This window comes from Argentina silus, assembly GCF_951799395.1.
Source record: "Argentina silus genome assembly, chromosome: 5".
Taxonomy (NCBI): Eukaryota; Metazoa; Chordata; class Actinopteri; order Argentiniformes; family Argentinidae; genus Argentina; species Argentina silus.
In genome coordinates, this window is record NC_139659.1 from 20309408 (window position 1) to 20323465 (window position 14058).

Below are 14058 nucleotides of genomic sequence, written 5' to 3' on the forward strand. Positions count from 1 at the left end.
GCTTTCTTTCCGAGTCGTCTTTACTTGTCCACTGCTTTGGTTCCTATATACCCCCTATGTCAAGTCCATGTTGGCCTGTGCACACTGCACACTGAAGGGACAGGAAAAGGGGTTATGGCTGAAATGGACCTGGTTACCTCTCTGATCATACTTTCTACTGAATCAACAGTTGCACATCAGGACAACATCTATTCTATAAAGACAAACTATTTTGCGGTTCCTGAATAGGCTTCATTCAAAATAGCTCTAACCTTTCAGAATATGTTCTGTCAACCATAAAGGAAGTGTTGTTTTTTTAGTTTTTTAGTTTTTTTCTCTGCTGCTGGTTCCTTTTTACTTACTTAGTTCTGCTCTGCCTTTTCAGGCAGTATAGTGTTAGACTAATACTGTATGCAAAATATTTACTGCATTTAGGCACAAGTAATTCTCATTTTAACCTAATATTCAACATTGTGTCCTATTATTGAGAAAATAGTTCTTAGGGTGGTAAAGTTTGTCAATATGACAACATTTAATTGCAAAACAGGCTCAGGCAGTCAAGGCAAGTGTCAAGTTACAAAAACTTGAAAACATACTGTGTAGACAAGCTAATGATAACAAATGTGTCTCAAATCTTTAAGGTAAACACTTAAATACTATTATTTACAATATAATACTATAATTACACAACATTGCAATCCACTGGGAGGATATTCATTTAACAAGTTAACAACACATCATACAGTATCGCAGAATTATTTTGGTCAATAAACCCCATTAATCAAATATCTATAGCAAGATGACAAAATGCTTCTGAGTATACAATTATATAACAGTATACCATACCACAAAAGCATAAATACAAAAAGAAAACACAAAACAAATTAAATGGAAAACATGAATATGAAATAGATCAAGTCCATCCATATCTCTATCTTTTATGGCTGATATGTCTTCACTGTTTTCACTAACAATATTAACCTCTTTAGAAATGTCCTTAGTTTTTACAGGCCTGAAAACCTGCTTCTTAACAGTAAAAGTTGATAGTGAATGTAAGCAGTCCTCTATATAGAGTATGGATGAAATCTGCTCCCATTATGAAGACCAGATGAGGAGACAGGTGGTTTGGCAGTGGAATAGGTCTGACCGTTCAGAAGGAAGAAGGGGTAGTTCATAGGAGCCTTCTCTGTAGGGCTACGAGTGAGAGGCTGGGAGGAGGAGAATGGTGCTGGGTTCCCTTTTGATGATGGGATGTATGGAGGAGGAGGAGGAAGAGGAGGAGGAGGAGTGATGGAGGAGAGAGGAGGAGGTTGGAGGGAGGAGAGAGGAGGAGGAGGTTGGAGAGAGGAGAGAGGATAAGGAGGAGGAGGGAGAGAGGAGAGAGGTGGACGAGGAGGAGGAGGAGGTTGGAGGGAGGAGAGAGGAGGAGGAGGAGGAGGGAGAGAGGAGAGAGGAGGAGGAGGAGGAGGGAGAGAGGAGAGAGGTGGACGAGGAGGGAGAGAGGAGAGAGGAGGAGGAGGGAGAGAGGAGAGAGGTGGACGAGGAGGGAGAGAGGAGAGAGGAGGAGGAGGGAGAGAGGAGAGAGGTGGACGAGGAGGGAGAGAGGAGAGAGGAGGAGGAGGGAGAGAGGAGAGAGGTGGACGAGGAGGGAGAGAGGAGAGAGGAGGAGGAGGAGGAGGAGGAGGAGGGAGTGAAGAAGACAGACTAGAACAACAGGAAGAGAGATGACCTTTCTCCTTGAGAATGCCTGAAATGATAGGGCTCCTGATGGGATGATGGCCTTGTTCTCTGGTGGCTCTGATGACACTAGTCCAGGGAAGCCTCACCATCGGCCTCGGATCCCCGTTTACTGTGCCGAGTGGCCAGTCTGGGAGCCACTGTTGGTGCATGTTTAGTTTAGTTTCCACCACGCCTCCCGCCAGTCTCACTGGGGCAGGTAGCTGGGGATGGGCGTTAGCTGCTGTCACTCCTTTAGTCATCAGACAGGCCCTGATCTCAGGGCACGGCGGCATAGTTGGGGGTAAGAATGGTGCCGGGATGCCCCTCTTCGGTGCCTGTATATCAACCCACTTTACCTGGTTATGTGAAAGTGTATCTGTGTGTAGAGGGGGGGGGGGGTTGTTTGGTGGTTGGGTCACATCCGGCTGATCCCTTCTAGAACCCACATGTGGAGGACTTGAGCTGAAGAGGAGACAAAAATCAAAATATTTATGTGTGTAGCCAAAACCATTGGATAATGATAATGATAATGATATTATGTCAACTGCTACTTTGTTGGCCAGGTTTTGCTGATATAACAGGCTAAAGGGTCAGACTTTATATTATTATACCTGTGTGAAAACTCTATTACCCATAACAACATTGTATTAACATGCTGTCACATTTGTAATGACTTTGTAATTGATTTTTATTACACAAGTGGAATAAGGACTATATTAAGACAAACCGCTAAACTCCATATGCCACATGCAATGAAATTACTGTACCTAATTACTATATAATAACATGTTGATACAGTGTTGTGACTACAGTTATTACAGTGTAATTACACAGGTACAGTTATACAGGTATATTACTTACGTTGGTGTGCTTATTAGGTCAATCCGTGGGATGGATTTATGTTCAGGAGGTTTATACTAAGAAATAAACCAAAACAAGTTAATTATAGCGTAAATGCTTTTCAAACCTTCTATAAAGTACACTTTAGAACATAGTGTCACCAAATATTCTACATTCAAATACATCAACAAACCTGAGCACAGCGTTTCCTCTCCATAGGCTGTTTACCTCTCCCCCGACCGCTGGCTCGATACACCCTGCTGGGCGGTGTGGCTTGTTGTACTGAGACCCCGGGCATACCCATCCTAGCCAGGAGCTGAGTCCTCCTCACAGTGTTTCCATGCAACAGCGAGACACCAGACTCTGTCACTCCATAGACAATCTGTGGATTCGCTTTATTGTATTTCCTCAGTGGGTCCTCTTGTGGTGTCCCCCCTTTAGCCTCTCTCCACACCAGTATCTTCGAGGCGTCGTATAGGAGATGCTCCATGCCAAACCAGGATATCTTGCTATGAAGCATATTGCTGGAAGTTTTCAAATAGCTGATTTTCTCCTGTAGGAATCGGAACATCATGGCAAGGTGTTCCGCCTTCCCAACATCAAACCCTCCCTCCAGCTGGTCCTCAGGGGTCTCTGTGAAGGCCTTCACCAGACCCAGGGCCTTCTGTAAACTTTCAAAACTGTCCCCAAAGTCAATCATACAAGACAGCGGCACAGAGAGGTAGAAGTTGTCTACATCTAAGGAATTTCGTAATGCAGCCTCAACCTCCAGTCGCTCTCTCTTGCTCTTGAGATACATGTAGTAAGATATATCTGACCTCCTGTGGAGCTGCTGGTTCAGTGTAGCGACAGCAAAGTGATATTTCCGTAATGCGCTTGCACCCTCGTTGTCTAGGGTTTGCTGGAAGGATGAGTATAAAGAGGACTGTTGCTGAAATCCCACCTTCCCTTTAAACAGTTCACCATACAGGGTTGGGTCGTACCACAGCAGACTCCTGAATGTAGACTGTCTACTCATATATCTCATCTTGTTGTCTAAAAACTGCCAGGCTTCTACCATCATCTGTAGTTCTAAGAAAGAGCTCAGAGCTTCGTAATTCAGTTCCATTGGGACAGGGGGGCGTTCCAGATAGCGTTCCAGAATCTGGTCTCTTGTGACAACGACTTGATTGGCTTCTACATTCTGCTTCCTCTCAAATTTCACGATGAAGTACTGGAGCATGACTTTGCAATGGGATCGCAAAGGGCTGAGTTCACCCATGTTACCTGCTCTATCACAGTGTCTTAATATGTTTGAGATATCAGTCACATTAAAGGTTCTATGGAAAGAGGTAGGGCTCAAGGTTCTATGGCCCGCCTGGTTGACATTTTCCTTTGTTTGGCCAAATTCTGAAATTACTGATTGTAATTGTGCTCTATCCATATTCATGTTGCCTACATCATTATCATTAGTAGAACTGTTGGGTATTTGATGTTCCCTTGTGGTATGCGTTTCTGCATTTTCTGCAATTATAATCCAATGGTTTGTGTGTTCTGAATTGTTTGCTTCAATGTTTTTCTTTCTGTCCATAGGGGCTTTAGTGGACTCTCTGGGGATTCCCAACATGGTGGTGCTATCAGGACTGACATTAGGAATGCTATCCCAGTTTCTACTGTTTTCTTTAATTTTCTCTCGTTCTGGTTCAGTGTTAACATTACTGTCTACGTTGGTAATCAAAGTAGAGGCCTTAACTGGGGGAGGTATAGCATGTGCTTCCTCATATTGATTTCCTTCTCTGTCATCCTCTGGGCACTGTGAGGGGGTTATAACCTGACTCTGGGGCTTCTCCTCTGGCTGCTGTGAGGGGGATACAACATATCTCAGGGGCTTCTCTGCTGGAGACTGTGGGATTATAATGTAACTCTGGGGCTTCTCTGTGATATTTTGATGCAGTTTACTTCTATTCAGTCTCAGATTGGGTAACTCCACCCTATCAAGGACGACCAATGGGATTTGGTAATTGACTTTACTCTGAAACATTTCACAGATCTGTGGTAGATTATTATGCACAGTTTCACAGACTGAATCGAATGTATTTACCTCCGGTTTCCTGACTGTGGACTCAAACTTTGTCAGGAAAGCTCTTAATCTCGAGATAATTTTGACCTTGGTTGGTGAATTGATTTCCTCCTCTGGTTCCTGTATGGCGGAGTAATCTATATTCTCTGATGGTACTACTTTCTCTGTCTCCGTCTCAGCATAACTCAAAATGGAGTGTGGTGGATCAAGAGTCTCCTGTGGTTTAGGTGGACTGGTGTTGGATTCACTCTCTAACTCACTGCCACATAGAATCTCTATGGCAGCTTCTAAGGGGTACTCCACCATCTCAGAGTTTGGAACAACGTCCTTAGTAGGGCTCATTGCATCATCGCCATCATCATTGACTTCTATAATCTCTTCTATACAATGTATATCATCTTGTGATGGCTTTTCCTGTGGTAACTCCACCTCCTGTGTTTCCTGGTTGGTTGTTGACTTATTCTCCTGGCTTGGTTCTGTGATACTAGTGCATTTAGGTGATGAGTTGTCCTCTGGAGAAATGCAGAAACTCTGGGTTGCCTGTAGCCTTTCTGTGTCATGTGACTTGTCTTCACGGTAGGTTACCCTTGGAGACAGAACCGCAACTTCCTGAGTGGGTTGAAGGTCTTCCCCTATGATACTGAGGTCACTTCCTGATGAGCATTTAGCAGCCTCCACATCCGTAACTTCTATGGTTGATGAAATAGAGATTGTGTCAACAACATCAGCAACATTGGTCACTTCATCTGTCTTTTCTTTTTCATCCATCTCTTCATCCATATCCTTTACAGTTTTTATCTTTCCATTTGGTGTTTTCAGTCCTTCCTCATCAGAATGCTCACCACTCTTCTGAGGTGTATGACACACTGTTAGTTTTCCTTCTGTTTCTTCTTCCTCATTTGGACTTACAGGAGTGTCAGATAACTGGCTTTGACTGTTTATCCTGTTGGTTTTAAACCTGTGATTGAACATCCACCAACTGTTACTCCTCCTCAAATCTCTCATCATCCTCACCATGATGCCTCTCCTGGGTTTCCCTGGAGCTTGTTTCATGGTCCTATAGTAGTCAGACAGGCCTTCAGAAGTGCTGTGAACTGTCATTGTTGTGTGTGAGGGTTTTAGTTTGTTCCCCCCAGTTCTATTTCTGGTGTTCTTTCTGAGCTCCATGGGAAACAAAGTGTTCGACTTTAAGTTCCTCTTCTTATTAGAAGTCACATCAGAACAGTCCTTCTCCCTTTGTACGATTGGGCCCTCTACATGGCCCGTTATGGTTTTGGTTTTGTGGGGGGGAGGGGGTATGTCAGTGAGGGATTTTTCAACCACAGAATTCTTCTTCACTTGGTGTTTTTGATGTCTCTGCTTGTTGGATGAAGTATTTTCCTTTCTATTGTATTTCTCCGCCATTATTTTGATTAATCTCAAATTATGGGAATTTGGTCTGTGTCCACCATCACTGTGAGCTTTAAGAACACCTTCAATGGGTGTATTCCCAGTGATAATACAGTTGTTGGCAGGCGTATTGTTTGCCTGTTCAGTGGGTGAGACAGCTGGATTCCCTTGAGGGCATTCTGAGAGTGAAAACCTCTTAGACAGAGAAAGTGATTCAGCAGTGTATTCTCTGTGTTCTCTGTCAGCCTTTATGATAACATGGAGCTTGCATAGCTCTGCCCTGTTTAACCTGTTTGGGTTGTAGGGTGACAGAAGTGATTTCCTGGAATCCATGGGACTGTTGATACCTTTAAGTCTAAGGTAATGTTTACGAGACACTGAACGTGCAGCGTTTTGATTTGCTGAGAGAAACAGCTCATGGAATTGCAGCCTATTACATAGGGAGCTGTAAAGCAGATCTTCCTGTTGTGATTCGCCACCCATCTGACATTCCTGAGTATTGTGATTTATGTCATCACCAATCTTAGAATTGAATGTCTCGGATTCCAGTTCTAGATCTTGGCCAGTTCCATGGAATTCCCTGTCTGCCTCAGGACCTTGACTCAAAGAGTCCAAAGGAGAGACAGTGCTTACCTCTTCCTCTGAACAAATCTCCATAGAACAAACCTCCTCACAGACATCCATCACATCAGTCTGACAGTTCTGTGCATTGTCAGTCACATCATCACGGTTCATAGAACCCAATGTTGCGGGTTCCGGTTCGAGATCTTGGTCAGTTCCATAGAATTCCTTGTCTTCTTCAGGGCCATGACTGGGCGGGACTAAAGGAAAGACGTCCTTGTCAGATATTTCCATGTCACAGGGAGTCATATTATCAGAGTGGTTCTCAGATTCCTGAGTATTTTCACCCACACCATCACAGTTCATAGAACACAATGTTGTGGATTCTGGTTCTAGATATTGGCCAGTTTCATATAATTTCTTGTGTCCCTCACATTCCTTACCAGACAAGACAGAAGGACAGACATCAGAGCTCTCAGCCTCCTCATCAGATATGTCCATGTCACAGACAGTCATGTTGTCAGAGTGGAATTTGTAAATGATAGGTGCTTCCTTCTCCACTGTGTCACACACTCTACTCATTGGGTTTGACAATGTTTCTCTCCCCATCATGTAATCCTGAGAACTAGTAGCATCCTGGGGTGCTTCAGACCTCACCTCTCTGCCTCCTACACTTCCCTCACTTGCAGTGAGAGTGTCTTGAGTTTTCTCCTCCAGGATTGAGTTACCCTCAGACCTCACCTGTCTACACCTCACCAGACTATTCCTGTCCTGTGTAATTTCCTGTGAGTTTACCTTTTCTTTGACAACCTGTGGGTGGTTTGGAGTCTTTGTTTCTACTGCCATAGCCTTACTGTTTATAGTGAGACCACTGGTAACCATAGGCCCGTTGGAATGAGCTGGTGTGTGTAGGCATACACTGTCAGAATGTCCACTGGACTCTGTCACAGTGGGCCTGTGAGTTTGGTCTTGCTCTTCTGTGAGCTGTGCAGCGTCATTGCATTTGGATTGACTGGAGAAAATGTTCATTAATAAGAATGGAGGCAAAGGCCCTGGGTCCTTGGGGATTGTTTCCAGAGTTCTCTCTGGTTTCTTCTCCGCACTGGTTTTGTGCCTTTCTTTATTTCTTGTGAGATGCAATGTGATAGGTAGTATCGCACTAGGTGCAGGGCTGTAATGTTTGACACACGGTGCCTCTTCCAGTTCCATGTTTTCAGTTTTGCTCTCAAAAGAAAATGCCATTTTGTTCTCCATAGCTTTACAGGTATGATCTGCTGACTTATGGGTTAAGATATCTGGTGACAGGAAATGTGAGCTCTGATGACAGTCATGAGGAAGTTTATGTAACCTGACCTGTTGCTGAGTGTCTGTGCCATTGCCCTCAATAGACTTCTGACTGTTGTACCTCTCTTTTACGTCTGTACTGGATGTTTTATTCTCATATCCTCTTTTGCGTGATAGCATTGGGTCCATGACAGTCTTCTTGTCATTTTGAGTCAGCAAACCCCTTTTGTGCTTCTGATAAAAGCTCTCGTAGAAATTGATTCTCTTGAGTAACGCCGTTTTGTCCTCCAGTTTTAAATATTCTATAGACCATACTTTTTCCCTCCTCTTCTCCTTAGTCAGCCCCAAAAATGCTGAATATTTCCGGAATTTCATTTGCAACATCTTAAACGATGGCTGTTTCATCTTGAGGGTGGCTGAAGAAGCAACGGAACTGTTCCCCACAGGAGCAGAACTGACACTCTGTGTGTCAACCTGGGGTAGTTTCTCCTCATTGGTCGATGTCTGCATGTTGCTGTTTATTGATCGTCTAAGCGTCCTGGGATCCTTAATCACACGAGAGGCATAAACAACAGAAGAGATGGGTTCCATCACACCTGTTGTTGTAGGTGTCTCACATTGTGGTTGCCATGGGATACTCTGGTTCGTGGACAGGGCGTTTGGAACTTGTTGACAAGAATGGACATGACTACTTGTGTGTAGTTTATTTTGGTTCATTTTAGTTACCCCAGAATGAGCACTGTCCTCCAGAAATGGAATTGAGCCACTGGATGGTGGTGGAGGTAGGTTGAACGGAGAGGTCAAGTGTACTTGAGGGGTCCAGGAACCCAAGAGGGATAGGAAGTGATCGCTGCCATTCTGTTGGTGGAATTGGTCTAGGGATGGTGTTTGGTCACAAGAGATCTGTGGTTGGTCAACCCCTGGGAATGAGGGCATCGTTCCAAATCCTTGAGCTCTGTATCCAGGGGTAGGGCTTTCAGGTGTTCCAAAATGTATGAATTTGACAGTTGCATTCTGCCCCTTGCCCCGTCTCTCAGCTACCGTGCATGTCTTCAGACATGACACTGAGTCTGTGAAGGAGGAAATAAAAGATTATGAAGTCATTAAATTAGAAATATAGTTTATGTATGAATATAGCTTATGTACATGGGTTGACAACCTTGGAACACCAGCTAATGATGTATATGATTAATGAATTAGACAAGACAAGCGCAACTTTATTGTCCCCTAAGGGAAATTAATCTTTGACACTTTAGCTGCACCATCAGAAATTCACATGCATACACAAAATCCAGGAATCATGATATATATAGGAATCCAATATCCAGAAAGCAATGAATTTGTTATAGAGGCATAGAGTTCCATACCTAATGGGTTCAGCTTCCTAGACTGGACTGGAGTGCTAGTCGACAGGGTAGAGGGTGTAACGGACTGACTAGAAGAAGCAGTCATCTCACAAGCTAGACTCTCAGACACAGTGGTCTCACAAGCCATACTCGAGGTCACAGTAATCTCACGAGCCAGACTTGAGGACACAGGAATCTCACGAGCCAGACTTGAGGACACAGGAATCTCACGAGCCAGACTCGAGGACACAGGAATCTCATGAGCCAGACTCGAGGACACAGGAATCTCACAAGCCAGACTTGCAGACGGAATAGTTTCTCGAGCCAGATTTGTTAATGGCGTCGTATTTACAGCAGGGACCAATGAAATTGCAGCATATGGTAAACACTGTCTTGGTCTCATGTTCAGCTCCTGCTTCTCATCATAGTCAAACAGGAACACCTGTAAACACAAAATATGTCAGTCAAATCAAATAATCAAATACAAGTTAATGTGTGTGTGTGTGTGTGTGTGTGTGTGTGTGTGTGTGTGTGTGTGTGTGTGTGTGTCTGTCTGTCTGTCTGTCTGTCTGTCTGTCTGTCTGTGGCGTCTGAGTGTGTGTGTGTGTGTGTGTGTGTGTGTGTGTGTATGTGTGTCTGTCTGTCTGTCTGTCTGTCTGTCTGTGGCGTCTGAGTGTGTGTGTGTGTGTGTGTGTGTGTGTGTGTGTGTGTGTGTGTGTGTGTGTGTGTGTGTGTGTGTGTGTGTGTGTGAGAGAGAGAGAGAGAGAAAGAGATAAAAGTGGACAAACAAGTTAAGAGAATCAAACTAGAAAAACTAAAGAAACTAGTTTGGTCAGTTTTTGAGGCATGCAATTTTTTTTAATGCCTATACATTCCAACAGCTTGAGGCATGACCAAAGTGTGGATCATTGAAGTGTGTGTGTGTCTTGCCTAAATAAAGACTACTTGAATTGAAGATGTGTGTAACTTACAGATGAGGCTAGGACTTGCAGAGGGAGGCTGTCCCTCGGACTAGCTGGGTCTTTAGTCATGTGACAGTCATAGTTCACTGTTGGGTCATGTGCGCCATTCTTCCCAAAACTTGGAGGAACTTTCTTCACCTTCCCGAAGAGGACCTGGAACATAAGTCAATGTTTTCATTGGTTGTTCAATACAACAATACGATTTGGTGAAGCAATTTATAAGTATTTCACTACAAACTACATGGGTAATAACATAGCTACACATACATTACTATACTTTTACTTTCTTTGAGATTCATTATACAAAGCACCATGCGCCATTTGGTGCCAGGTGCAGGTTGTTTTGAGTACTGTACCACAAATAAAGCAGTAGCGATAACATTGGTATTACAAACATGATCCCATTAATAAGTATTTCCAACTAACCTTGAAAACAATGAGTATTTTCCCTGGAAGTGTATTGCTACCAGAGGCATGTTTCAGGGCCACATCGACGTGCCTGTGTAAACAAACCCCATATGACGGGTTTCCCAGAGAGTGCTGCTCCATGTCCCCGATCCTCAGGCCGTGCTGGTAGATCTGTGAAGCCTGATGGAGTGACGTGACTAAAAAACAGAACCTCTCCTCCATTTCTCTGATGTGTCTGTCCTTCAAACGCATGTCTGACCTGAAGGGACAAATAACGTTTTATTGAACTGAAGAAATTGAGGAAAATTGAGGAAGATGGACCAAGACTAACAGTGTTTATGAATGTTTTGTAGTGCATATTATCTATGATGGACAGGTACATTACAACCTATGAATAAAGGTTGAATATAAAACCCTGACTCCTCAGTACAATATCTCCTGCAAAATCTGTATATACTGTACATATTTCACTGTTATTTTGAAGACACAAACAATTATCATATACATAATTCTGTTAATTTGTCATTTTACACCTGCAGTATCAACATCAGTTGCGCAGATAACTCTATTGAAGAGACGAACATGTATACAATATTGTAATCTGCAAAAGCGTACAGTCCTGAACAATAAAAGAGATGAACACTACCATATGTTGATCTGATCGTCACCTTTTGTCAGAGAACTCTCTCAGCAGCTCCTCATTGTGGATCAAGCGGACCTGGTCAAATTGGCAGGTGTCTGAGAGGTCCTTGGTTGTATCCAGACAAGACTCAGTCAGCGACATTTGGAGCAGGTTGTAGTCTCTGCTGTCCTTAGGACACAGCTCCAAAAGAGCTGCTGGGAGGACAATGAAATGCATAAGAAACCCATCAATTCAGGGATTGTAAGAAGTAGGTATTTGAAATGGTTTTGTATATTGTCATCGTGTTGTATAGTGTAAGGAAATGAGAGGGACATGTATAAGAAACCCATTTAACTGTATTTAAGGCAGAGATGATAGAATATATTTCATGAGAAATACTTACATTTAAATCACAAATGATTTGTTCAAACCATTTGTTTATCTTTCTTTTGTGCATGACATGACCTACTAGTATCATAATGCTTCAGGTTGTTGATTCATATCAACCAAACTTAATATTCATTGTATTTAATAATTTAAAAAATTCTGTTACATGTATTGTTAATTTAATTGTGTGTTTCACAAACCTTTTCCATCTCCCCTCTTCTTCCTGGGAATGGTGAAGTTCTTGAGAGCAGGAGTTCTGATTGGTTGTGAGGAGCTTTGTGATGTTAGAGCCATCGTTCCTTTCTTATATCCTAGAATATCCATGATCCTAGATCACAACATCACCCTGCAAGAGGTCTACATGTCAGAAAATGTACAAGAGGAATCACATACCTTTGCACTGTAAAACCATGAGATACCATTTGTTAGTTCTGAATCTGAGAAGAGAAGAGAAGAGAAGGGAAGAGAGAAGAAGAACCCGTGAGATACCATTTTGTATGTTGAAAGTTTCTCTTTCACAGTGATATGCTGTTCCCTATTTCACAAGTCACATTGTTACATTCTTGCGCAAGTTAGAAAACAACCCTTCCTCATACTTTCCATTAGTACGAGTACGAGAGAGAAGTCAGTCTACTAATACTACTTCCCTGTTCCCTTACTAAACAGTGAGTGATCAAATGACCGAACATTTACATGTACGGACAAGAACTGTAATATTTACCTGCCTCTCAAGCGACAGGACAGTCTGTCCAAAGTTTGTTCATTAACAAGAGCAGGAGAAGAAGCCGCATTTGAAGTAATTACCTCATTCTGTAAATGTGCAACCTGAATGTCTAATCATCTACCTCTACTCTGACCCCACATCAACACTTCCCCAAGCCTCCCCTCTCTGTGTGGGCGTAACCTCAGACATCTTGGCACAGGATTCACATTTTTGTACATGTGTATCATTACAGATATGTATCTTCTCATCCAGTCAGACAACAATTGGGGTCTGGTTTAGGTGGTTTTCTACCCTCGTCCTGATACCCTGGATCACTGTTTACCCTTTGTTGGGTCATTACCTTTGACCTTTTTTCATCCAACTCTGATGAGCCTCACATGCTTCATTTGCTTGTTTCTCAAACCATGTGACCATGTGACCATATAAAGGAGATATTGCGGCTAAAGTCCTTTTGTGACTTTGCACTTGCATGCGGCCGTCTGATTGGCTACAAAGTTAAACCGGCCAAACCAGATTAGGCTTTATGACGCTTTAAAATTCAACTGTCAAACCTGCCTATACCTGTCTATATTTAACTGTTGGAAATGGCTATTTACCACATAATGTACTGTAAACTACACTCAGAATATTGTACATTTACAGACAAAATAATGTTTTGAGTCTACAGTATGTAATATGTTTCAGCCAAGCCAATGCAAACCTGATGTGGCTGGTGCTCCAGAACCTGTTGGATGGAGAGAGATATCGTTGCTGAAAAGGAACAGTGACAGAGATCTGAGTGTGAAGCAGAGCCCAGCCACTGAGGCAACCACAGAGATAAACTGCTGAAAGGAACAGCCCCGTAGTCCTGGAGAAGACAACATCAGAACAGCATGTCCTCTCCACTGAAAAAGCATCACGCAAAACAATTCTAAAGAAGCATGAAGGACCGTAACAGTAATCCAAAGTTTTTTCTCAAATGAAGAAGTAGGCACCCCCATGTGGACATTTTGGATTGGATGCAGAGGAAGCAGCACATGGCTGCTCTCACAAGTGTACAAGAGATGTGTGTGTGTGTGTGTGTGTGTGTGTGTGTGAGAGAGAGAGAGAGAGAGAAAGAGCTAAAAGTGGACAAACAAGTTAAGAGAATCAAACGAGAAACTAGTTTGGTCAGTTTTTGACTGAGTCGCTGACTGAGTCAGTTTTTGGCATGCAACTTTTTTTTAAAGCCTATACATTCCAACAGCTTGAGGCATGACCAAACTGGATCACTGAAGCATAGAGGAAGTGCCACAAATCGGAAAGCAATACTACTAATTCACCACCTACACTTGTGGTCTAGTCTTTCCTATACTGTATTATTACTACCAGTATTTGGTTGCTATTTACTGTCTTTACTGACTGTTCTTTTTGCACTGTTTAAATTATTTTTATTGAATGTTTTACTTTTAGTATGTCTTGTCTTATCTGTTGTGCCTGTGCACTTTATCTGTCTCACCGTGGGAGAGTGAGAAACGTCCTCTCGATTCCTTTGTATGTCTTGACGTGAAGAATTGACATTAAAGCCACTTTGACTTTGACTTTGATACTGACAGCTGCGATCACTGGTAACATCCCAAAGTTCATCTGAAGACTAGCAACTATGCCTGTCTTTAATAGATCATATCTAATTTGTTGATAAAAAAATATGCTGGTAAATTTCTAAAATGCAGAATACTATTAAAAAGGAACAGGAAATGAAAGTGAGTTAGAGAGAATATGTGTGCTCTTACCATGCTTGAAAGCTGTTGCAATAAATC

General features: G+C 42.8%; 1 protein-coding gene across 2 annotated transcripts; it reads right to left on the reverse strand.

Moving 5' to 3' along the window:
* Window positions 1–487: 487 nt before the first annotated feature.
* Window positions 488–13546, reverse strand: tex15 (testis expressed 15, meiosis and synapsis associated). Of its 2 annotated transcripts, XR_014554232.1 has the most exons (9): window positions 12278–13546; window positions 11757–11902; window positions 11216–11384; window positions 10566–10806; window positions 10149–10292; window positions 9199–9619; window positions 2732–8901; window positions 2560–2615; window positions 488–2160 (listed from the first exon to the last, which is right to left on the reverse strand). XR_014554232.1 is itself a non-coding variant. In XM_083670624.1 (8 exons), exons 2-8 carry the CDS (start codon window positions 11878–11880, stop codon window positions 2556–2558), a joined length of 7329 nt encoding a protein of 2442 aa, XP_083526750.1. In that variant the 5' UTR covers window positions 11881–11902; window positions 12278–13546; the 3' UTR covers window positions 488–2555. The 2 variants fall into 2 exon arrangements, 1 of the variants encoding a protein (XP_083526750.1); XM_083670624.1 differs by having other exon boundaries at window positions 488–2615.
* Window positions 13547–14058: the final 512 nt, after the last annotated feature.